The sequence below is a fragment of the Physcomitrium patens genome, chromosome 4, assembly GCF_059467195.1.
Source record: "Physcomitrium patens ecotype Gransden chromosome 4, ASM5946719v1, whole genome shotgun sequence".
Taxonomy (NCBI): domain Eukaryota; kingdom Viridiplantae; phylum Streptophyta; class Bryopsida; order Funariales; family Funariaceae; genus Physcomitrium; species Physcomitrium patens.
This window is the reverse complement of record NC_143413.1, coordinates 9716391-9741137: the sequence shown is the minus strand read 5'-3', so window position 1 is coordinate 9741137 and position 24747 is coordinate 9716391. Positions and strand designations below refer to the sequence as shown.

General features: G+C 39.8%; 3 protein-coding genes and 1 long non-coding RNA gene across 12 annotated transcripts; 1 reads left to right on the top strand and 3 right to left on the bottom strand.

Moving 5' to 3' along the window:
* Positions 1-789: 789 nt before the first annotated feature.
* On the bottom strand, positions 790-8357 carry LOC149989388 (uncharacterized). Its single transcript, XR_016502600.1, has 3 exons — positions 2809-8357; positions 2129-2189; positions 790-2019 (listed from the first exon to the last, which is right to left on the bottom strand). It is a non-coding gene; the product is annotated as an uncharacterized LOC149989388 (long non-coding RNA).
* A 689-nt stretch (positions 8358-9046) lies between these two features.
* LOC112281871 (uncharacterized) lies at positions 9047-12482 on the top strand. Of its 2 annotated transcripts, none has more exons than XM_090249702.1 (4): positions 9047-9154; positions 10128-10748; positions 11016-11316; positions 11493-12482. In XM_090249702.1, exons 2-4 carry the CDS (start codon positions 10408-10410, stop codon positions 12030-12032), a joined length of 1182 nt encoding a protein of 393 aa, XP_090105828.1. In that variant the 5' UTR covers positions 9047-9154; positions 10128-10407; the 3' UTR covers positions 12033-12482. The 2 variants fall into 2 exon arrangements, with proteins under 2 accessions (XP_090105828.1, XP_024374611.1); XM_024518843.3 differs by lacking the exon at positions 9047-9154 and adding an exon at positions 9315-9454.
* Positions 12483-13103: 621 nt separating this feature from the next.
* Positions 13104-18060, bottom strand: LOC112281870 (uncharacterized). Of its 5 annotated transcripts, XR_002969711.3 has the most exons (8): positions 17534-18060; positions 16428-16705; positions 16046-16140; positions 15866-15927; positions 15644-15736; positions 14058-15503; positions 13569-13745; positions 13104-13331 (listed from the first exon to the last, which is right to left on the bottom strand). XR_002969711.3 is itself a non-coding variant. In XM_024518837.3 (7 exons), the coding sequence occupies exons 2-7, from the start codon at positions 16491-16493 to the stop codon at positions 13648-13650; spliced, it is 1860 nt and encodes a 619-aa protein (XP_024374605.1). In that variant the 5' UTR covers positions 16494-16705; positions 17534-18059; the 3' UTR covers positions 13104-13647. The 5 variants fall into 5 exon arrangements, 4 of the variants coding, with proteins under 4 accessions (XP_024374605.1, XP_090105826.1, XP_090105827.1 ...); XM_024518837.3 differs by having other exon boundaries at positions 13104-13745; positions 17534-18059; XM_090249700.1 differs by having other exon boundaries at positions 13104-13745; positions 17714-18059.
* Positions 18061-18643: 583 nt separating this feature from the next.
* On the bottom strand, positions 18644-23542 carry LOC112281457 (transcription factor-like protein DPB). 4 transcript variants are annotated; one of them, XM_024517989.3, is made up of 11 exons: positions 23168-23542; positions 22766-23066; positions 21979-22234; positions 21424-21500; positions 21098-21141; positions 20826-20888; positions 20460-20606; positions 20144-20212; positions 19766-19864; positions 19426-19496; positions 18644-19189 (listed from the first exon to the last, which is right to left on the bottom strand). In XM_024517989.3, the coding sequence occupies exons 3-11, from the start codon at positions 22050-22052 to the stop codon at positions 19108-19110; spliced, it is 726 nt and encodes a 241-aa protein (XP_024373757.1). In that variant the 5' UTR covers positions 22053-22234; positions 22766-23066; positions 23168-23542; the 3' UTR covers positions 18644-19107. The 4 variants fall into 4 exon arrangements, with proteins under 4 accessions (XP_024373757.1, XP_090105824.1, XP_024373759.1 ...); XM_090249698.1 differs by having other exon boundaries at positions 23266-23411; XM_024517991.3 differs by lacking the exon at positions 20144-20212 and having other exon boundaries at positions 23168-23420.
* Between the last annotated feature and the right edge of the window lie 1205 nt (positions 23543-24747).

Sequence of the window (24747 nt, the reverse complement as noted above, 5' to 3'; positions counted from 1 at the left end):
AAAACGTTTTTATTAAAATTCTCAATTTCGGATTCTTGCAAAAAAAAAAAAAAAAAAAAAAAAAAAGTGTATAGTAAATATTTCCTCGATGCTCAATCTGATATGAGCATGGTCCTCATCAATAGAGCCCTAAATAGTAGACAAGAGAATGACTTGATCATGAAACTAAAAACCAGTGCATTGGGGAGGTTAATGCAGGCACCAGCTAAAACAATGCCCGAAAGTAGACGCTGTTAGGCAAGTTGGAATTCGTCATCAGCAAGGGTAGCTTGTTCACGTCAATCGGTAAATGAAAGTTGGGGTGCCAACCTTATTTCAAAGCTCTGAGTTATCCTGAAAACATCACAATTGAAACATTCATTTCTTTCTTGCAAGCAAAATCAGAACTCGGCAAGCTTCGAGGTTGGTTTCATCAATTCATTTGAAGCTACTGTAAGCGACAATGCAGCAAAGCAGGAATTTAGCTATAATTCTTGGTCCAATTTGGTTTCTCTCTACCATTCGTTATTTTAAGACGGATTTTAATCTTATTTCCTCAAAAGTGTGTTCTGAAATTTATTGAAAACCAGCTCCTGAATATAACCAGTTCCATCCAATATGTAGAGTCAGGGGTGTTGTGGTCCTGGTTTAATGCAGGCCTGTGGCGCGTTTTGATGAGGAAAATGGCAAAACTCCATTTTTACGTAGAGCATCGACATATCATTCTAAAATTCTTAGCCTTACATATACCTAGCAAAGACATAGTTCACAAGCCAAAATCGAGATTCCAGAGTGATGTGTATGAAAATCACGTAATGAACCGCAGAAATTGCGATCACATGCGGCATCAACACAATTGTTGCATGTTCAGGAATAATTAAAGAAATAAATAATCTGAACAAACACGTTGAAATAGGGAGTACATGGATGGTCCATCAATTCGGTTCGTGAAGGATGTAAAAGCATTTAGCAAATGCTAAACCCGCCACTTTACCTGCTAGTGTTGAGAACCGACTCGGCTTCTTAATTCTTCTTGTTACATAATCAAAGACCTTCTCAACAACTCATGGCTCATGCTTCTTTGGCACCTACTGGGTAACGTGTGTCATCGTGATCGAAATTGAATACCCAATTTAGTACCTGAAACAATGCTTCTTGAAATGCATTCTATTATGGATTAGACCTAAACCGCACAAAAATACAATCACAGAATCTGCGGTCCAAACTGTTCACTCGACGCTGTGATGCAAGAACCGAGGCTACCGAAACCTCGCTGCACCTCTCAAACCTCAGATCAACATGCTCTCCAGCCATAACCAGGACACTGTTCAAAATCGCTTCAACTCAAGCGTCACCAAATTCTGCATGAACACTAGTGTAAGAACTCAACGTAACTAATCGTGCTGGGAATGCCTTGTCCATCGACAAAAACTCATCCATCAAGTCCTTGATAATTACTCTGCCAAACAAGTCCATCAACCCCTCGCTAACAACGAAGAAAAAGACCAGATCCTGCAACTTAAACCATTATAACTCCCGCGCGCATGTTCCTCACTCCACCAGCGGTCCCAAGATCTCCCGTCTGTCAGTTACAAGCGCATTTTCATTGATTACAAACATCAGGTTCATTCCCTCGAGCGCAAGCCAAGCAACAGTCACTCCACGAGCACTGGTAATCTGCTGCGCTTTATTAACTGCTGCCAGTTCTCCCAACCGAACAACCGAATCCGAAGACGAAATCATGTTTCGGAGGAACTGGCAGAACGCCGCAGGAAGCGAAAGCATGAGGCTGCGCAGACACTGAGGTGCCTGGCCTAGCCCCGCCCGTCCCTCCGGAGCCCTTCCGACCATGTGTCGGCCGGTAGCTAATGAACAGAATTCAACTGTTCGTTTTCGCGCTCATGGACTGACTAACAAGTCTAAGTGCCGTTCTGTTGACTCGGAACGGATGATGAATTCTGAAGTGGTTGACGCGAATCGTCATCCATGGATGAACTGTTCATTTAGTGAAAGCTGTGAAACAGAACACCATCGAGCCAACTGTGTACATGAAACATCGTTGGTAAGAATTCGTGAATTTATAAGTAAGATCTTTAATAGGAATTACGGCATCTTCTTTTTTAGAAATTATTTGTAGTTGGATATATACCAGCTAACTTTTGGATCACTGTATTGAATAGCATTGTGCTTTTGCTCTCTACATTGTGCTCCTGTCCAATCACTTGTTGAAGTTCATAATTTTTTTAGGTTATCTCTCTCTCTCTCTCTCTCTATATATATATATATATATATATATATACACATATACATTTCATGAAAATATTTATAAATAATCCTATTATATTTTTATTGCAAATAAAAGGCACTATTAGAGTAGAAAAAATATATATATTTAAAAGATTTAAAGTAAAAAAATTATAATGTTAAACTTTTTTATTATTATTATCAACTATTGATTTTTTTTTTTTTTTTTTTTTTTTTTTTAGATTTAGATTTAGATACATGTGTAGATATGTGTATTTTGAAATATTTTTTTCTTAATAGGTTTAGTATTTCAAAGAGAGTATGAATTCATTGTTTTACATGTTTTTGAATTGTGAGTTTTATTTGGGTATCACAGTGACATCCAATAAAAATAATTAAAAATCATGTACATTCAATGTAAATATTAGTAATTAAAAATAATATATATATATATATATATAATTTTAGCTCCAGTATGGGATGCAATGAGTGTGAAAAATAGAAAGATCAGATAAGACATGTATGGAAGTGCAATTAAGAGCAGCCCTTCTTTTAGTATTGTCACCAATGGCTTGGTCTGCTCACTCTTATGTATCTTCTTTTGATCATCACCATTGCTGCAACCATCAGCTGCAGCCTTGACATGAACACCATTGCTATGAACTTTGTATAGATCAAGAAAATTTTAGTTTAATGTTAAAAAATTAAAATCTAAGGTCAATGAGTGTTCTCCATGAAGCAGTTTCTCATAAATTATTCTACTTGTAGATGCAATTTTTGTTTCAATGTTATTGCTAGTGATATCATTGACTGTTGCATCTACAACAGACTCATGTTCTTTGAGTGTGCATTAATATCCAAATGCAGCAATTTGTATCAAAGCTAAGATTGAAGAAATGTAATGGTAGCAAAGGTCTATGATGCAAAATTTGAGGTGGGTAAATTTGTTGGGAAGAATAATTTCAGGTTGTGACTTGCTTGTACAACAAGGATTGCATAAAGCATTAGGAAAGAAACCCACATATAATACTAACAAAGAATGTGAGGAGATCAACTTAAGAATTGTATGTATAATTTGCAAAAGACTTGCAAACAAGATGTTATACAATGTCATAAACAAGAGCTCAACACCTAAGTTATAGACAAAATTGGAGAGTTTGAACATGACCAAATTGCTAACAATTTGACTATTCTTAAAGCAGCAATTGTATAACTTACAAATAAAAGAAGCATTGGTGTATTGGAATACCTAAATGCCTTCAATGAAATCCTTTGTAAATTGATCAACATTGATGTCAAATTAGAAGACAAGAATAAAGCTCTATTGCTATTGACATCATTATTGTCTTTGTTTGAGAAATGCCCTATTGAATTAGAAGACGTTACTACATCTTTCTTATCAAAAGAAATAAGAAAGAATCCTATTAATGAATTATCAAAATCAAAGGCCATATTTTTAAGAAGTAGGAGCATGAACAAATAATAGAATAGATATAAATTTATATCAAAATCTAGATCTAATTTTGAAAAATTTAAGGTTAGAAATTTTGAATGTAGAAAGTTGAAATACTATAAAAGAGAGAATAAGAACTAAAAAAAATTAAATTAAATTAAATATCAATATAGAATATCATAGGAGGATGTCTTAGATGTTTCCATTGTTGAGTTAGTTAAAGATGAGGATTTACAACAACCTCAACTTTATAAATTAAAAATAAATAAAATACAAAGCACTAATGAAGTTTAGTTACTCAAACATTGTTATTTTTGAGCCAATTACAAAAAATATTGACTCTCCTACATTTTAGTAAGCTATTGATGACAAAATTTCATTAGCAATGGAAAAAAAATCTATAGAAGATAGAGAGATGGAGTTATTTTGTAAGAATTAAATATAGTATCTTGTATAATTTCTTGCAAAAAAGAGGACAAATGGATGCAAATAGATATAACAAAAAAAATAAAAAATAAAAAATAAAAAACTTGATATTTTAAAACTATTGAAACTAGATTCAAGGCCAAGTTCATAGCAAAGGATTATGCTCAAATGAAAGATATGGATTTTAACTAAATCTTCTCTCTTTTAGTAAAAATTGCTTGTATTTGAATTCTACTAGTTATTATTGCATGTTTTGATTAAGAATTGGAGCAAGTGAATGTAACTATTGCTACTCTATGGAGAGAATTAAGAGAAGAGATTTACATTGTCTACATTAAAGATTTTCAGGTCCCTAGAAAAGAGAATCAATTGTGTGGATTGATGAAGTCACCATATAGACTAAATCAGAATCTTAGATAATGGTGCAAGGATTTTGAAGCTTTTATGACCAATCAAGAGTGGGTTTGATTATTATGTGTACTTTGAACAAATAAAAGAAAACCACTCTATATAGTTACATCATCTTATTATTATAAGTAGATGATAGGTTAATTGCAACTTGGAAGAAATCTAATAGTGATAAGCTAAAAAGTGAGTTAAGTAAGGAGTTTATTATGAAAAACTTGGAATTGTTAAGAAGATACTAGGTATTGATATTCACAAGAAATTGTGCATCTTGTGGATATTATATGAGAAGTACATTAAGAAAATACTAATGTGTTTTGGTATAGAAAATGCAAAGATTTTAAATATCCCTTAAGATTCTAATTTTATATTGTTTTAGCATAGTGTGTAAATACTGAGCAAGAGAAGTACATGTCTATGATTTTAGATGCAAATGCTAGATATCTTGTTTGGAATCAATAAAGTGAAAAAATATATAGAAAATCTAAGAAAAGAGCATTGGGAAGGAATGAAATGGATATTCCAATACCTGAAGGATATTAAAAATGCTAGTATTACATTTGTTTTACATTTGTATGACATTTGATACAAAGCATGAGAGTGGTGAATAGATCACAAAGCCAAGTCATTGCTACAAAGGTCACATGATTGAGGGGTCACATGGCCATTTTCAGAGAGACCAGGGACATATGATTGACAGAATATGAAGCTGTTTCAGTGGACCCATGGTGGAATGATAGATGGATGGAAATCCTGTCCCTAATCAATACAAACACAAGTTGAAAATATCGATATAAATAAATATAGGGAACTGTGAAGTTTTTTTTTTTTTTTTTCTTGCAAGTATGAGAAACTTTGGTGTTGTGATTAGTGAAACCCAAGTGGCTGCTTAGTCATACAGACAAGGCTGTTGAGGCTTACAGTTGAATGTCTTTATAGAGCACAGTGCATCTGGAGGAGTCCTGAATGGGAATAATGACGAGGCTCCCCAAAAACTTATTCAAACAAGGAACAGGAGAGGTGGGTTGTTGCATTTCAAGTTGTGCGTGGATCCATTGTGGGCCAGATCTCATATGATTGATTAGGGCTAGCACAGTGAGATGCTCTACCCAGAGAATTTAGGGTTTTGCAGGGTGGGGCTCCTTGGTTTTTGAGGTGGTTGGTCACCCTTCTTAACCTCCATTCTTGACACTTCCTCCCTCCTTCAGTTCCCCACAATATCCATGTGCAAGTGCTCGTCCTCCTTAAGAAATGAACCTTGGTGTTTGTGAATGCAGTGCATTTTGTGGGCTGGGGTTTGATCTTCTTGTTTGAATATCTGCTACAAGGTGACATGAAAGAAATACAACTAGATTTCATAGTTTTGAAGTCTTCAGAGTTATGATTAAGGTGTTTTTGGAATGAAAAAAATAAGAAGGAGAAGAAGGATGTTGCTATTCACAATTTAGAGATTGTTGTGATTATTATTATCATTATTTTAAACTGAAAAATATTGAGTGGTCAACATTGAAAATAACAAAACACACACATGACTTGAAAGTGAAAGTGAGTGCAATGTGAGTCACATGTTTTTGTAATTTTTTTATTAAAAAAAAAAGTCGTTTGTTTGTTTGTTTGTTGATTGAGATTTTGGAAAATTCAATGTGAACATTGTTTGAGGATTGAATTGTTAAAAATTTGCAGAGAAATACTCAGATCTACTACATCTTTATAGTGTGCATTGATCTTTGAGGAATTGAAAACATGTGTTTTTGGAATGTTACAAAACATGAGTTTGAAATGTTGATAACAAAAAATATATAGAGTGATAATATATTGTTAAATTAATACGCATTATCAAAGAAATTGTTAATGGATACATGTGTTATGTTCATATTATATCAGTACACAATATAAAATAAAATAAAAAAATTAATTTTCTTTTTGAATGGAACATTTAAATCAAGTATTTCATAGTTAGATATTACATAACACGTTTATTTATAATTTTATTCTACACCATAAATTAAATTAGATTGAAAACTAACTATACATTAATACAAATCATCTCTCAAAAACCGTTTATTTAGTTGATTATAGCAATAAAATTATACTTTAGAAATAGTTACATCAAAAATTTAGATTTAATAATTTTCATAAATTTTCATCCTCTATCCCAACACTGCCAACACATTGGCAGCGTTGACAATTTCTCACTATTTTTATAGATGGTCTAGTTAGTCTGAGCTGCTTTGTTCTTTCCTTGCTTGTAAGAAGTGCAACTTCAACATATTATAGCATTGAGGACTGTATTTTCTTTGTGATTTGGTGCTCTCGTAATGGAATATCACACTTGCTCAAGGTCTTTTTCAAGCTCAACCATGCCATGGAATTGATTCTCAGTCCACGTCCAATGAAGAAATCTTCTGAGTCCTCTACACACGAGCCGAACTAGTGTGTATCTCTGCTTTTGCAACATGCCATGAATTTGTTTCTCCTTCTCAGTCAGCTTGCTCTCGACTTCCTCTGTTGTAATTCTATTCTCTTGGAGAGCATTTCCAAATTCTTCCATATCTCTAGAATTAGATTAATGAATTACACACATGAAGAGTCTCACAACTTAATTTTTGGTGGGGAAAAAGAGAATGAAGAGGAGGGGGCTGTATAAAACTATGCAGCATGGGTTACACTTCACAATCTAATCAAATCCTAAAAAGCATCAATATGCAAGGTTTATTACGGTATTCATTACAAAATCAACAACTTGGCTGTTCTGAAGTCTTAGAAAACAACGTAGATTATTAATACAAGTTTTAAAGAAAGCCTTCATGAAATGAGAGAATTACCGAAGCACTAACAATATGGGATTAAAATACCTTGTTGATTTGTCATGGTCTTGCATTAGGGCAAGAGGAGTGTTATTGCATTCATCTTGCACTCATTGTAAAAGGAAGTGTTTCCTAGTGAATCTTTTGTCCCTTGACCTTCATATGTCCTTGCTCAACCTCTATAATCTTTGTCATGGGTACCAAGATGTGCATGATTACTGTATGCAAACATCTCTTTGGTATTTCCAAACCCAATTCATGGAAAAAATGCAAACATGATTCTAGCAATTGTAGTAGGTATATGCAATTATATCCTAGCAATATTTAGTAGCAGTAAAAAAAGTAAAAAATTTAATCACATGAGCGCTATGTAAAACTTTATTTGTTTTTCAAATTTTAAATCAATGAAAATGGGATATGTTGTATTTGGTGCTGTGGTGAAGGCCTGTGGTAAACCTCAAACACCATTCCAGAGCTTGTTGCAAATCATTTGGGCAGGCATAATCTATGGAACACTGTTCCAAATGCCGGGTTGTACATTGATGTTTGTAAGCATCATTCTTGGAAACACAAAGAAGGACCAGACTGCCATACTTGTTTGTTGAATACGTCTTTGTTGGGAAGAATTCAAGCTTGTCATCCCAAGGTTGTAGATTTGCATAGCAAGTGAATGCAATTCTGGTTAAGCTATAAAAGGGAGGAAACATAACATCAAACAAAATTTGTGGACCAATGCAAAACCAGTGGATTCATGTGAGCTCTTCTTTTTGGTATTACAAAATGTTGGAACCCCAACATAACCTTGTAGGATTAAGCATCCCAAATTAAATTATTAAACTTTAGTAGATTTGGAGAGTATTGGTGGCACAAAATTGGGTGCATGGATGAGTGGATTCAGAGATTGTTTTAGGTGATGGCAATAACTCAAATTTAGATAGTCGTGGAGGGGAGAGAATGGCTTAGAGGATTAACTGTCTCCTTTCTTCTGAACAAATCATCTTCTTCAATTGATATCCAATTAACATTTGTGCATATGTTTCACTTAAACTTTTTAAAATTTCCAAAAAACCAAAAAAACAAAGTGAACTAAACTTTCAACTGATTCTCATACTATTGACAAATAATATTGATTCTCATACTTTTAACAAATTGGTTTGGAATATTGTGAGGAGGAGAAGAAAGGGTTCGAAACTTTTCTCATGTTACAACAACTGTAAAACATATATGTATGTACATAAATAAAAGGTGGTGAGACTCAGGAAAAGAAACAGACAAACACAAACCACCCACAAAAGGGAACCACTCAGAAGAAGCCAGACACAACCGTGCTAATATTTATGAAGGAAGTTTCTGAAGGGAAATCCAGACACGGTGAGAAGGTTATCGTAAGGAACTAATTCCAAGAGGGTAAGCAAAATAGAGAGGTGGGGCTACTTTAAAAATTAGGGCTTATGGACAATGTTTCCCTAGTTTCCACAGGCATGCTCGAATTGCAACAAAGCAAACCGATTTGTTATAAACCTTGTGCCGCATGCATGGACAGAGATCCCACCGTGCGATGTCAACTACCGAGACACTCGGGTGATGGCTGCTGTCTGGAGTAATTATCCGCATTAACCATCCGTGAAGAGTTTGTGACTTGTGAATCACCGAGCAACTCGAAATGCGGCGTTTACAGCTGAGTTACGAACAAGCCCTCGGCGACGCACAGCTGGCCGCGCGACAACCTCCCGCAGGGCCCTTTGACGGCGTCCGAATAAAAGTCTGCCAGACTGGATGCCTCGAGGCGTGATCGGCTCCCGGCTTTCGCAGTGCATGGAATTGGCAAGCATGCGGGCAGGTAAAGGATCCATGGCGATGAACATACTAGGACCTGGCCCTCGCCCCCCTCCCTTACCCCACACTTTGTCGTATATTCCCAGGCTTTCCTTTTCCGTCGTTGCGTATTTAATCGCCTCAAGCTCCTGATCTCCTTAATGTGCTCCATCTCTCACGTTTCTCGCACATCCCCCCTACGATTGCCACCACCTTCTGACTCTCGATCACACTCTCTGTTTGCGTCGGCGCTGCTACTTTTTGCGACTTTGAATTCCAGCTGTAACTTGTTGCACATTTCCTGCTCGAGTGATTTTCTAATGCGGTGAGAGATCTGTGCGAAGATCTGTAGGAAAACAGAAACGAAAACTAAAGGTTATGGTAGTGTCAGTGTCTTCTCTGTGTGTGTTTGTTTATAACGTAGAGCAGCTGTAGTTTAGCACTTGCAAGCTTTTCAGGAGCTTGCTGAGGTTCTCTTGTCAGGGAATTCAAGGCAAGTGAAAAAGCAGGAGTAATTTAGGAGGTCCAGAGCAGCTGAAGAAAAGCATCACAATTGGTCTACACGATATTGAACTGGCTTAATTACTCTGGACAACTTCCTGTCTAATTCATGCGTCCATTGTGATCTCTGCTTGTTCTTCTGCACTTAACACCAGTGTGTGACCCTTGCACTAGAATTTGTATTTTTGGACAAGATCTTTTTTGCTGAGGTTTAGCTGCTGATTTTCTTTGAACATCTCTGTTAATGGCGTTGTAAATTTCCCACACTCTTTCTCTGTCCAGTGGATGTAATTGGGAAATTCCAATTCTTCTCTGCTACATACAAGCAGGCGTGGGATTTTGTGTGAGCTGTTTACTTTGATCATGTTTGCGAATGGGCTTCAACACATGACTTGGATGTACTCGGCAGCATTCGGCTCCTTAGATATTCTGCAACATCTTCTTTATTTGCTAGATTCAGTCTTCTGAACACGTTACACCTTCATCTGTGCTTGCAGACAGCATTTGTAAATTTTTGTGAAGCTCCAAGTTCCTGCCGCCGATATAAGAGGAGGCAGCTATTACTGATTCAGATGTCAAATAGTACGCGTCTATTAGTAACTGTGGTTTAGCAGCAGGTTAGAGTTCAGATGATCTTGCAAACTTCTAAGAAGAAACCTTGCAAGCGAGCCTAGAGCGCTTAGATATATTCAAAAGTAAAGAAAAGAAAAGAAAAATTACTGGATTAGTGTGTTTTTTAAAATTATCCTGTGAAAGTAGCCAATAGAAGACTCCATCATGACAGGAACCGTGGAATTTCAAAATTTGTGCATCAGCATTGCGTACGAAGTAAAGACAGTCATGCGGGACACCACCCTTTCTTTTTTCTACAAATTGATCTTCTGCTTCTTGAAAATCGTATGTGTCACTGGTTTTGCGTTGGGAAGAAATCATCCTGAGAACCGTACCCGAGCTCCCTCATTGCCGCCGCCGATTCCTACATTTTCAACTTCCAAGAGACGAGGAGGTGAAGAAGCGGAGGCTGCAGAAGAATCGAAGGCAAACCTCACCGACGAGACTCCAGATTTTGAATCGCAGTTTCGGGAGCTAGCACCTGAGGACGCTGATGTCGAATTATGGTAAGATCTGAACTTTACCGTCAAAACCTTTGAAAATGTTGTAAGATCTTGCTAGTAGAATGTACGATGTAATCCTGTAACGTTGATGTATCCTTGATTAATGAGATTTATTGTAATCAACTTTCTCATGGGAAAAAAAGTAAGAATCTATGCTTTATTCTTCAATAAGACACAGAAGTTGACAAAAAGCTTTTTTCAAAGATATGCTTACAGATTGCAGTCTAAATCTAACTTCTGTCGTGATTGCTATCTGAACTTGCCAATCAGCGAGTTTCGGCCGAAGGTTGCGGTGGTAGCTCCCATTTACGTTAGGACACCTCAGCAAAGGAAAGAAGTCTTGGAGTTAATATCGAGCCTCGCAAATCAGACTTACAAAGTAGAACAAGTAATTCTAGTTGACGATTGCTCACCAATGCCGTGGTACTTGAGTTCCGCAACTGGTCAAAATGAGGAGAATTTAGTTAAGCTTCCTGCGCACACAAGGCTTGTGAGGCGCCCTAAAAACCACGGCCCTGCGGCAGCAAGAAGTCTTGGACTTGGCCTGGCCATCGCCGAACACCAGGCTCAGGTAAGTAACTACATATGTTGCAGTAACGATGTCTAGCTTTTGGTTGATAATTATTTTTCGACTTCAAATTGCAAAAGTGAAGGTTAGTGCGCAATTGAAATTTACTATTAATTTGCTGCACATTGTCATTCTTGCATAACTGCTGTGAGACTACTTATGCAATACATGTCATGCAGATTGTCAATTTCATTGACTCAGACTGCGAGGCAGAGAGCCACTGGGTAGAAGCTATGGTGGCAGCACATTATTCTGAATTGAAGAAGAAGACTGCAGCATCAGATGGAGCTATTTTGTCAGGGCTCACATATGGCTATGGAAATACCTTTGTCGACAAATTTCATGACCACTTCGGCACCCTGAATGGCAGAATCAAAATGAATGGTGAAGGTCTTCTTTATGCTCCCTCGTGCAACATCTCAATCAGAATCTCCATGAACCTCATTACCCAAGTAGGTGGCTTTGATGAAAGTTTCCCGAAGGCTGCTTTTGAGGATGTTGACTTCTGCATGCGTGCCACCCAATGCGGAATCTTGACTCAATGTGTGCCAAATGCGAAAATCTGGCATAAATATCAAACCTCAATACCTCAGTTATTCCGCATGTTTCAGAGGTACGGTGCCAGTGAGTGGGCTGTGATTGAAAGACACCCCTATTACTTCGAAATGTATGGAACTTCTTACCACATTCCTTCTCAAGCTCCGAAGATAATCAGTTGATGCAATGGCCTGTAGATAGGCTAATTTCAATTAGGATTTCTCCCATCTACCAGGTGGTATTCCTCTCCGTAACGTAAATATACAGTATCAGCCATTTTTAAACTTACTCTCCCATGCAAATCTCCCTTCGTTTTTTGGTAATGGAATGGGAGACATTTCCCTTTCAGATGTTTGCGAGGACGAGGGGTGATGAGAGCGTCGGCACCTGTTATAGTCAGTTGTGTTAGAAACATATTTCTCGCCCTCCTTTATACGGGATATGCATGGGAAAAGAGAGTAGATGTCTCGGATCAGTGTGGCTTCGAAATGGTTATCAAGACAAGCATTTTATGTTGATCTTTCTGACTGTTGCATCAGTGTGATGTACTTACAGTCTTTACAGCATCATCTCATCTGAGGAATTGACTTGTATGTAAAATTGAAATTTCATATCATACATCTGATCAAACATATCTTTTTCCAGATGCATGCTTTCGATCTATTCAGATCCACAAAGTGTTCTCACCTTTCTGACGATCATTGTTCAAGTGTTGCAGCAGTGTAGCTGCACAAGATTTTATTCCAGCAATATACTCTGACGCTTGCAGCTAATTACAGTCGAACATGAGAACATCAATTCTTATGGTCACACAATCTGACTCTTGTATTGGATAAGTAACAATCCCTTTCTATTAATTTTCATGGCATTGGGCATTCCAACAATTGCTACAACAATTGCACCCTTGTCGTTTCATCTTTGATTAGAATGGGCTACTCGTTTTGCTGGATGATCACCTCTACCTTCAAACCCACCTAGTAGAGCTAATTCAGAGTGCGTAACTGGGAAATGATTGGTTAATTCTTTTGGGCTAACTCTGCGTTCCACACTGATCTTCGTCCTCTATTTAGACCCAAGCTGGATACGGATTTGCTTCCCGAGAAACAGCCCAAAGGGAGCTAGAAAATTAGCGAAGAACAAAACACCATCTCAGCTAGACAATAAACGACTTATGAGAGTCCATGAGGATCAAAAGTAGAACTAAAGGTATAAGTGAAGGCCGACAAAAACGTGCAAACAGCATGCAACTGGCAGGTCACAACTTAGTTGATAATTAATATCTAAGATGAAGATGTTACAAAGCCGCATGACGGCAGTTACACAGACTCACTTCCTAAATAATACTATACTGAATTGGCCAACTAACTTGATTTTTTCATAGCCAGATTGCAAAATAGAAGGAGCTTCCGCGGTGTAAGTAGGAATGTATGTACGAATTTCGGACAATGATCTCACCGATCCTTCAATAAAAATTTCCAATTCTGCGAGTAGAAGTCAAGGCAATGTGAACGGCTACTCGTTGGAGCCCCGCTGCTTAAGGGGCACATGCTAAAAATAACAAATACTTCGAGATAATCATTTTCACCTGGGATTTTTCCCTTAAGGGCACTTCAGTTCGACAGAACCATCTGGACAGACCTTTAGCATATTGATCCCCATGTTGAAATTGCAAGCCAAGTGTGAGATGACTTGAATCAGATACCGGGGGAGTCAATTACCTTGGAGTTCATTGACAATAGACATCTGAGAGCCTGAGCATGAACTTCTGGGCAACAAGCCTCCTCCTTGAGCTGCAACTTACGAAGCAACAGCCGTTCTAAGAGAGGACTCAGTGTTCTTGTCTTTAGTTTTGTGCAGGTTCACCCAGCCTTTTGCGCGGTGCAGTAAAGACGACCCTGCATCAAAAAGAAACAGATAATGCAATTTTTATTCACTACAAGCTGACTAGACTTTCCTTCGAGTCAAGATGGGCATTAGAGTCTGTACTATATTTGAAGCCAAAGATCTTATTAAGAAAAAGCATCCCCGGTAGAGACCAATTAGCAAGTTATTCAAAGAATGAACTTCATGTGCACGAAGTCATTACTAGCGAAAATGAAGAAAATCATTACTCTAGGTAGTCACATTGTGTACTAGTGTCTGGAAGAAACATCGACTTGGAAATGAAAAAAAGAATTAGGATCTGAAGGATATTGAAAGAGACAAACCTGAGTTATGCTTCGTAGATGAGGATTTAGAATCCAATCCTGCAGAGGACTGCCGTGGTGTGTTGCTAGACCTGGCATTCTCCTTGCCAGATCCTGCTCCAGCCCTTGGCCGCATGTACGACGGTATTTCCGCTGGCGTTGCAGTGTTCTGGTTGCCTTTGCCATTCGAGGAAGCAGTCGTATCCTTAGGAGGACAGCCCACAGAGCACCTGTTTTTGTCCTTCTCCTTAAGACTGTTGGCATCAACAGAAGCAAGACTCTCTCTGGACGAGGTAAGCACGACCGTTGGCTCCAGGGCATAAGAAGTGTATCCTGATTTCTGGTCCCTTGAAGCTTTCAAAGCCATTCCACGAGCTTCGGTGATTCTATTCTTCAGCGCTTCTGCTTGCCGAGCAGGCGGCAGTGGGAGAGACGATGCCACTGGTACCAGTTCAGTTTTGGATACAGACTTTGTGTTTTTAGCAGGTTCAGTGCAAGCAGAGGCAGCTGGTGGCTCCGTCTTCTGACAAGGCAACCTGGAAATCAGGGTAGAAAGATCATTCGTCGGGGATGTCTTCTTCTTAAGCTTAAGCAGAGAAGTTTCTTTCGCTGCCGTCTTCGAGAACCGGTGAGTGAGCCAGTTCTTGTGGGCTTTTTTAGCTGGCTTGACCTTCCCCACAGGAGAATCGAATGTGAGGGGTCTAATGACTACAGGAGGTGTGTTCGAAAAATGGACGGCCTTGCCTTGCCCATTCGCACGCCTCAATTTTTCGTCCTCTTCCATCAATGCCCTGCAAGCTTCCACAAATTTCTCCGTACTTCTCCGCAGCGAAGCCGAGTCTGTGAGCCTTTTCTTCTCAATACTGCAGCGGATTTTTGAGTTCTGGCCGCCGGGGGATGTTCGGAGCTCACCACTCATACGGAGTGGCTTTTGCACAAGAGTGCCTGACCTCCTCTTGTAAAGAGGTGAGGGCGTGGTAAGCTTGCGTGCTTCATTCTTCCGTGCTTCAATGCTCCGAAGACCGCTAGCCGGAGCAGTCTTAGCAGCCGGTCCTTCGCTTCCAACAACCACCTTGAAGACATGAGGAGGAGGCTTCTTAGTAGAGGACCTCTTTGAGGCTGACCGTGTGTTCAGCGACACTGGTTTGTTTCGTCGACGTGGAGTCGACAAGCTTTCAACAGACGAACATAACGTGGGATCGGGAACACCACTTAGAAGGGAGCCTTCGCTGGAAGATGGGTTTGAATTGACAGAGGTTCTAGTGCGATTTAGATCAGAAGTACTATCCAGAAGTGTTTTCCTCCCAGACTTCAGTTTGGCCTTAGAAGTGTTCGCGTTCAGATTGCCAGCGTTAGGGTTGCTTCCAACCAGGTTGACGAATTGCTTTGTCAGTTTGTTTGCAAGCATTATCTCCGATATTACGTCGTGAACGTCTTTGGCTGGTGAAGACCAGTGCCTCCACCCATCTGACATGGGTAAAGATATAAAAAGATTGCTGAAATGTCTTTGGTAATACAAAGATGATAGAGACGGTTGTGACGTCAAAAGCAATAATCCAGTTTCTGCAAGCAGAGAATATGTGAAAAGGGAAAGCTGGACCAAATACCTGCAAGTGTAAGAGATTTTCTTCGCTCCGGGGTTGAATTGGAGCCTTTTGCTCGGCCAAGCCTCGCGATGCCCCGCTTGTACTCCCCTGAAACTGGCATACTAATTCCCTCAGTGTTTATGCTTTCGATCATATTGCAAAGAATAACCATTTTGGACGCTTCATAACCTATACAATTCAGAATGACAGAACTTTCATTGGTGCCGGAGGATAACTCTTTACCACGGCATTCCGCAGTAGCGCCCTTGCTTTTCTCTGGAGAGTTCGCCAAAAGGTGGGGCATCCTGTGAAGCAACTTCTACATGAGAACACTGTCGGGAATAATGACAAAGTGGGTATTGTGGTGGGAATTCAAGATGATTAGGTTAGATGCAATGTGCACAATAAAAGATGAGAGATAACCTGCATGAAGGGGGATTAACTCTGGACGTGGTCGGGGGCTGCGACCCACTGATGCTGCTCTGCAATTCCTGTAAACGTGCTAATACCTGCTCCACCTGGACATCGACAGTTACCAGTTGAAAATAGTTAAGCTAAGAATATGAGATTTTTTGTTTAAAACGACAGATCTAACAGGCCATTCATTGGAGCATAAGTCCCAAAAAAAAAAAAACAAACAAACAAACAAACAAACAAACAAACAAAAACAAAAACAAAAAAACAAAAAAAACAAGAGATTGGCGGTTTTAATAAGATCATGCGACGCCCTGCAAAATAAGACCACCAGAGCAGCAATTTCGCCACACTGGGTTATGGTAGGAGGGAACTCAGAGATAAAGGATACCTTGGAAACAGCCTGAAGCAGAAGCGGGGTCGGCTGCACCCCTGCTACCTGCGTTTCCGCCTGCATCGTGCTATAATTGAGAAACACCGCAGCGGAGTAAGATAAGCCACTGGAAAAGAAACGCGCGAATCAAACAACCCTGTAGTGATCCGGTTGGAAAATATCATGAACCAAAACCCCCATAATTAGGGCGAACACGAATTCCTCTGGGCTTATGCCGTTATATCAACATGCTGGGCGCCGCACATCTACATCCGCCACACCTCCTCAAAGCATGACTGCCAACATCAATTTGTACCCAAGTTACAACCTACATTGCATTAGAGACAAAGATTCACAATCTAGTTACCACTATCTCAATCTTCAAAAAACAGGTCAATACGTAAACATTTCCCAAGCATTGATCTAACACAATAACCGGTTACAGAGCGAGATCCTTAGCACATACACCCTAGCTCCATTCAACACAGCTGCAGCAATTTAATGGATGAATCTATTTCCGTTCCCTGATTGTGTGTCTAAACTAGTCAGCATAAACGCTTCCTGTACTACCAAGCCTCACCGTAAGAAGCCTTAGTGATCGTTGCGGCAAAAAATCGCGGCAATAGATGGCTTGTTATTAAGAAGGAATGACTCTTTTGGTATTGAAGTGTGCGAACCAGTAGAATCCAAAAGCTTTTTAAACGACGAAGCTAGCGAGCGTAAGCGAATTCCGTTCAAACAGAATTGTCAAAGCAGTTCTACACCGAGCTCCTTCAACCACTTCGCTAATCCCCTTCGTAAACATTTTCATCAAGTGGCGAACATTCATATCGTATTCGACCATACAAACGCCTGATCTCGTTCCCGCCTTGACAATATCTACGAATTCCACCGCTGCTGAATCTTACAACACTCAAAACGCTTAGCTCGGGTCCAAACGTACCAATACCACGGAACAGCTTAACCACAGCGGCAACCATTAACGTCAAGAGCATGGTGTACAATCACCTCCCTGTAAAGGTACTGTGGCACTCAAATTCTTCCCCCAAAGAGCAGATTCACGCACAATACCATCAGAATTCTAATCTTCTCTCAACTTGTTAGATGAAACACAACCGACCCACCTCAGGTTCCATCGTCTACAAACCGCAATCTAATTCTCCTCATTGTACACCAGCACCAGTCTGAGATCTCGCCCACATAACTCCAACTACACCATTCTCTTCATTACACAATTCATTCCGTCAATTCGTGAAACACAACCCAAAATCCGTTTGGGAAACACGGTGTGCTCAGTGCAATACCGTCAATCGACGCAAAGGGTCTGATTGGGAACATGACCGCACGACTCGCCTTAATGATGCCGATGCGGCCAAAGCTAGTTCCAGGAATTTCGGATAAGACCGTTGCGATTTCAAAATTTTGTTCACGGGGTAGAGTTGTGACTGCGACCCCTACATCCCGCCAGCCCTAAGACCACTAGAGTCCACCAGTTGGAAGCCGAAACGCATGCGTGCCACCTCCACGAGCAATGGCCTCCTTGCAGCGGAACGGCTTCCAAGACCCAATCATTGTGGACTGGCAAACCGCAAGTTTGAATCGAATTTTGCTCCGTCAGATTCGCATTTCCACATACAATTGCGCAGCCTTGCGGCGGATGTGGACAAGACATTTGCGACCTTCTTCAGATAAAGCCTGCGACCTCTGCATGAAGAATCTTTGTGACTTTGCTTTCGGCAACAAACCACATTCTCTCTTTTGCATAAAGTTTAAAATCCGGGGCTATCCTAGATTATGAGGTCGTATGGAACACGATAAAGTTAGGGCTGGAAGGGCCTTTCCCCTTTTGATTAGGCGTTGGACAATGTGTAGAGTCCAGAACTCACAAACACTATGGCATCAAGTTACCAGGTACATTGTGGCATCAAGTTAACAGGTACATTGTGGCATCAAGTTACCAGGTACATTGTGGCATCAAGTTAACAGGTACATTGTGGCATCAAGTTACCAGGTACATTGTGGCATCAAGTTACTAGGTACATTGTGGCATCAAGTTACCAGGTACATTGTGGCAGCAAGTTCCACGGCCAACTCTCTTCACGAAATGAATTTCCAAGACTTACTTTGAGAACGTTGCAAACAGAAGTTTCAGTAGAATGTTTCCCACAATTCTGTGCCCTACTAGCACAGCTGCAAAAACAATAACAATACAATCATTAACTGGTTTGCTCGCGTTTGAGAAACGATCCTTTTATTGAATCCAATAATGTACATCTTTTTGCAGACCTCAGCTGACCTAAGTCTCACTCTCCTCAAATGAATATCAACGACGAGTACCAAAACGGATCAAATCGCAACGTTAGGCCCAGAGCCCACAGCACTAATCTCTTCTAAGAGGTAAAGTTTTCATATCCTCAAATCATACGAGTTCTATCCCACTTGATCCACATGGTTAGTAATAGGAAACAAGGGACCGAAAACATTACAGCTCACGAAGAGATGATCTCATGCTTCGCCTTAGCTTTTAGAATACCAGAAACAGGAGTCCAAGTTGTGTTTCAAAAGGGACATGGCAAAGAAGCATTACAAGGGGACCTAGAGTGATGAGGAAAATCTGAACGCTGGGAATTGTCGAAGAGAACGGAGAAATCTTCCTCAAAAGCATTGAATCCATCGTCAAAGGCAGTGCGGCTGGGCATCACTGGGTCCTCGCTGTTCTCTGCTCTTGCGAGCTCAATGTCTTGACAACATATGCGTCATCGTGCAGCTCAAACGGTGTACTAAACCCCAACATTCATGATATGAGAAATTAGTCTTTCAGCCACTAGTACAACATTGCAAATACGCCATCCAGGCCCAGATCACGTCCCTTAGCATGGTGGTCTACAAGCATTAGTAAGAAGACTAAGGTCAAAACTGCTTGAGCTGATTCACAAGTTCAACGCTAGAGACCACTGCCCCACTCATCTGTGAACCAAATCATGAAAGACCTACATGAGTGAGAAGAACTTCAAACCTGTTGAAGTCGAAGTGCACAACCTGCATGTTCTCCGAAATCTCTAATTCCACAGTGGCATGCGGTCGGGTCTGTCACGCAATCCCACAAGAAATTGAAAATTATCCCAAAAACCAAAATCAGACGTGGGTGCACCCACAATGGCCATCAACCATGTGTGCATCCAAAACAAAGTAAAGATTGAAGAATTCTTCACAGAAAATTTATTAAAATAATAAATAAATAAATAAATCCTGGGTCGGAGATATAACGTTGCGTTAAACATGCTGTGTAATGAGGTGAAAATGATAGGCAAGCCACCAAAAGACATGTCCAAAGGAGGTGATGGTAAAGCAAGAACCTGCACAAGAATAAATGGCAAAGCAACAACTCGATGTGGAGCTTTTTTCTCTTGAGAAAGTTGTTCGTTGCGAGAAACCAAATTATACAGACCTGCCACCTGAAATATTTCCAACAATACACATTAAGACCGCTTGCAAATTTGATAATTCATTGTGTCTCCCCTTTCGGAGAATGCTTCGATATACCCAACTTACTATGTAAATCTGAATCACGCAACTAGTAACAGATGATGGTGGCAGGGTGTCTCAGTTATCTCCATCAGTCCAACAAAACATTTCGTTTGAATGCATGCTAAACAGGTCCCCAACCCAATTGTTACGGCTGATTCTAAACGAGATTCGAACACCCTCCCACGCAACTGCAATACATTAAATACCTGAGTCTGTAACTCATGAAGGTAAGCGACTTTTCTTTCAATTCTTCCTCTAATTCGCGTGCCTTCAGCCTGGACCCATCCATTATTAACTTCTATAATTTTATCTTCTCCAACAAAACATTTCCGGGAGATGAGAAGGACAACGATTTTCCACACCAAAGCACTTGCAAAAATGTAACAACCGTTCGGATAATTACTTGGACGAGGACATGGAGCAACTTACACATTGCAATGGGCATCGAAGGAACAACCGCTGCAAAGAGCAGCAGTGGAATAAATAGACAAGATGGGAGACAATGGATAAAGCGGAGATCACCTTGAGGTCTGCCACATTACCAACATCGGAAGACGGTAGTCCCTTCCACTGAATACTCTTTTTGTCCTTTAAGATGATACCCATGGCCATGAGAACATTAAGAGCGTCATAAACACGTCGACGGATGTTTTTCTCATCATACTGTGGCTGCTCAATACGCACATCACACCATTAGATACCAAAAGAGGAAGGTGCAAAATACAAGAAGAGACTAGCAATTCTTCCGGCAGGCATTCACTATTTCTAAACGATTATGCCCGATTACGTCATCCTTAATGGCAAAGCAAGGTGTTCCAAATCACTCTCTTCCCTCTTTCTTCCCGTACTACCCTGTTGATCGAAGAGCTCGGGGGAGTGAGATCACACCTGATCGGAGGAGACATGAGGGAAATCTGTATTACTGAACTCAGCAACTAACTCGTCTGCTACCTGAACCAAGAATGAGAACATTATTTAAGGGACACAAACCCAGAACAACCAGAACTTGCAGTTCAAACCTACAAAGACAGTTCACAACACCAAATTGAAAGCTAGTCCAGCACCGCTTTGAAGTAAAGTATCTGTTAGTTGATCCTCAACAATACCTTCCATGCCCCTAAAGAAAAAAACGACGAGAACAGAATGAGACATGATTTCACCTCATTGTAGGTGGTTCGTCCCTTGCTTTCCACTATTCCACATACTGGGTCGTTTTCAAGCAAACAAAGATGGAAGTTCAACATGTTAAGAGGTGAAACCCTTTTGCACTACTACACACATACCCACCAATTAGCTACAGCTTAACAACTATGGATCTTATTATTGATGGATTGCAAGCAAAATTAAAATGACGAGGGGAATAATACAATTAGGTTGAGGTAACAGGGAGATAGTACACATCAATTTCTAAAAATCTTCAGTGGTTCAAGATGCACAAACGAGATAAGTCGCTTAGATAACATGAAGAGTAAATACAAGCCATCACCTTTCATGCTGAAGTGCCGTAGACTAATTCCACCTTTCTCAGCTCCAGCAGCTCTTCCACCTCGTGTCTTCTTCCGTCTTCGAGTTAGGGCCACGACGGAAAGCAAAAAATTTGATGAATCAATAAAAGTAAGAACTTAAAAATAACAAATTGACAAGTTACATCACAAACACAGGATAGCTGAATAAAAACACGTGATCACGGCTAAGCTTGGTTGCACATGTTGCCTAAAAACAGATGCTTCTGATCATATAAGCATTAGCTTCTTAGTCTATAGTACAACATTTTGCACCTCCTCAAGCAAAGCATGCAGGTATCTGCTTGCTGGTGCGCTTAGATGTCGCGAGTTCCACTACGTTGACCAGCATAGAAGGGAACTGGATGCAGATGGACATCGTAAAATACCTCAAAGTTGAGAACCGAAGAGGGTACAAAGAGGACTATCACATGCATCTTGTGTTCACCACATAATCACGCTTGTTGTATTCAACAGCGATGACCGAAACTTCACATTTAAAGTTCACAGGTATAGAATGGAAGTTCACGAACACTCACCCAACAACCTTGGCACCTAGAGAATTGGGTACATCAAGGTGCTGGAGCTGAGCGACCACGCCATTGCCCATCATCGTCCAAGTTCACATACAAAGCGAACGATGAATCTTCGAATGAACAACCCCCCTCGTGCATCAAGCCACTGTAGTTGAGCATGAACTAAATGATCAAGCCCGAAGAATCTGTCCTCCTGAACTGGGACCACGAACTCTTGCTGATTTCGGCTTTTGACGATATTCTAGAGAGTCCCGTGTCCCTGTTGAGCAACAGAGTTGTTAATCACTAAAAGAAAAAACACTGCGCCTCAGCTCCACCATGTACAGCTTTCTACTCGGACCTCTCCTAGTAACTGCACTGCTCTTCCGTATGCCAATAAATCACCACAGTTAGATCCCAGAAACACCATCGATGTACTTTGTTTCTCATTACCCTTGAAACGTATTCGCACACTCAGCTTGCAATTGCATCAGTTACTGTGCATCTCTACATTCCAACCCAGAAGAACAAACCATTCGCACGTCTTCACCTTCATGAACTACAAAGAATATCGCCCTGTAGAAACAATGTAACTTCCACAAGTCTGTTCAACAATGATGGTCGGGTTGATATTTAGAGACCTCAACATTACTGCACTGAAAACATACGTGCCGCATGCCCAATTACTCACACATTCTACGGCAGCATGTTTGTTTTCTTCTCCATAGGAATCCACACAAGAAGCAGAACCAACTTCGACAAGAGGAAAGATTGGAAAAGCAGCACAATGAGGACATGGAGACTTGTTCACCTGCTTAAAATGCAGAATCGACAAACTCGTTGCTTAAGTTGTATCGAATGATTATGATTCGAACTGAAGAAATTAGGGTAACGCCTGATCAACGGCAGATAGGATGACTACGCTGAGCACTCCCCGTGCATCTAAAAGCCCAACTCGATACAGCCCAACTCGTGCAGATCCATCACTCACAACACTCCTGGAGCATGACTAATATCAGCAGTAGTGTCGACTCCCTCAGAAGTCGCAGCGCACCACGCCAGGGTCACCCAGTTGGTATAAGAACCATGAACCCCAGTGTCAAGATCCTCACCTTCACAAAATCAAACAAAAACAAACAGAATAAAAACGACCGCCAACATGAGTGAGAGAGTGAGAGAGAAAGGAGGGAAGGAAGGAAAGAAAGGAAGGCACCCTTTCCCAGCTTCTGTGTAAGTGTGACGCCGCAGACAGCAAAACGAGAATGAACAACCCTCCAGAGACAATCTTCTTCGCCCCAATTGTAACACCACCTGGCGGTGAGCTCACGATCAGTGTCGTCCCCTCTCCGAACTTGCCATCTTGTACGAGAGTTGCAATGTGACGAGCTTTGTTCTTCCTTCGCACCTGTGTGGCTTCAAGGCCAACGACGTCTCATCACACAACATTTTTATTTTCCTCCCCGGAGAGCGCCGCACTTGGAAATGAATGCTTTACAACCCATTCTTAAACCGGAAGTTTTCAAAAAATAAATAAATAAACAAATCCAAGACTAAAGGTAGGAGTTTTGGTAAACTGTGAGGGGTTAGAAAGACTCTTTACGACTGTGAGGATTGTGAGAAACGGGCTTGAAGTACACAAGCTCGTTGTACCCATGTCAGTGATATCATCACTGTTTGGAAAAAACTGAGTTCAGAAGAAATAAATAAATAAAGAAGATAAAATGTAGTGGATTTGTAAAACCCATAAGTCACATGTTCATATATGTGAGGTATAGATTAATACACTTCATGGTTTTAATATTTCATACCAACTCGGAACTGAGGGTGCTTGTTTTTCCGAATCTTTGCAACTATCTTCTTGTGTATTTTGACAATGACCCTGTTTTGTTATTTGTGATTGATACCGTGATGATTTTTGTACAACTTTTAAAGTTTTATTTGAATATGTGAAGAGTGATTATTTCCGTTGTAATCAGGAATGGTGTTTTTATTTTGTTTTTAATTTTCTATCACTAAGTAGAAAGTTTTACTTGCATGTCATTTTTGAAAAAATGTGAACTGTCTTCACTTTCAAATTTGCTGTGTTGATTTTGTTTCTTCTTATATATTGTAATGTGAGATTGGTGATTAGATTTGTAGCTGTTTCATCAAGAGTCCATCATGGAACAAGACTCTTATTTATATTACATGCATGAGCCTGTTCCACAAATCAGGGTATGTGGACTTCCATAGAATTTTGTATTTAATAGCTAAATCATGACAACTGTTTCAAAAATAATATTAAATCTAAAATATTTCTCAATGTAGGTCCACAATAACACACTCTAATCAAAATTACATGCAAACAATCAGTAGGGACAAATTTTCAAATTCCATCTTAAAATTTGTCTTTGATGTAAAATCACATTTTATAGTTAGGATGGGTGAGTCAATTTAGGAAATGTGTGGGTCAAATTAACAATTCTGTGTATATATATATATATATATATATATACATACATACATACATACATACATATTAGTGGAAACCCATGCAATTGGCTATGTTGAAATATGTAGCTAATTAGAGATGGTTTTTGTCTCCTTTGGTTTATCCCATTGATTTATCTTGTTGGTTATGCTTGAGCTGTTTTATATAAGGAATATATATATATATATATATATAGTTTACATTACAGTTTCACTCTTTTACATTTGTGACTTGAAGAAAACACACGTGCATGCACACACACACATTTGTCACATCTTCTTGTGAACTGAAACATCAACTTTCTAAGAATCATTTTTATAGAA

Bases quoted from the DNA above. Each gene is read 5' to 3' on its own strand.
- LOC112281871 (XM_090249702.1), top strand. From the start codon at position 10,408: ATGACAGGAACCGTGGAATTTCAAAATTTGTGCATCAGCATTGCGTAC. The intron at 10,749-11,015 runs GTAAGATCTGAA...CTTGCCAATCAG, and splicing joins GACGCTGATGTCGAATTATG to CGAGTTTCGGCCGAAGGTTG. The intron at 11,317-11,492 runs GTAAGTAACTAC...CATGTCATGCAG, and splicing joins TCGCCGAACACCAGGCTCAG to ATTGTCAATTTCATTGACTC.
- LOC112281870 (XM_024518837.3), bottom strand. From the start codon at position 16,493: ATGCAGGCGGAAACGCAGGTAGCAGGGGTGCAGCCGACCCCGCTTCTG. The intron at 16,141-16,427 runs GTATCCTTTATC...GTCGATGTCCAG, and splicing joins TGCTTCAGGCTGTTTCCAAG to GTGGAGCAGGTATTAGCACG. The intron at 13,746-14,057 runs GTTTGTCTCTTT...TTTTTGATGCAG, and splicing joins ATCTACGAAGCATAACTCAG to GGTCGTCTTTACTGCACCGC.
- LOC112281457 (XM_024517989.3), bottom strand. From the start codon at position 22,052: ATGATGGGCAATGGCGTGGTCGCTCAGCTCCAGCACCTTGATGTACCC. The intron at 21,142-21,423 runs GTGATGGCTTGT...AAAACGACCCAG, and splicing joins ACGGCACTTCAGCATGAAAG to TATGTGGAATAGTGGAAAGC. The intron at 19,865-20,143 runs GTATTTAATGTA...GAAATATTTCAG, and splicing joins TTCATGAGTTACAGACTCAG to GTGGCAGGTCTGTATAATTT.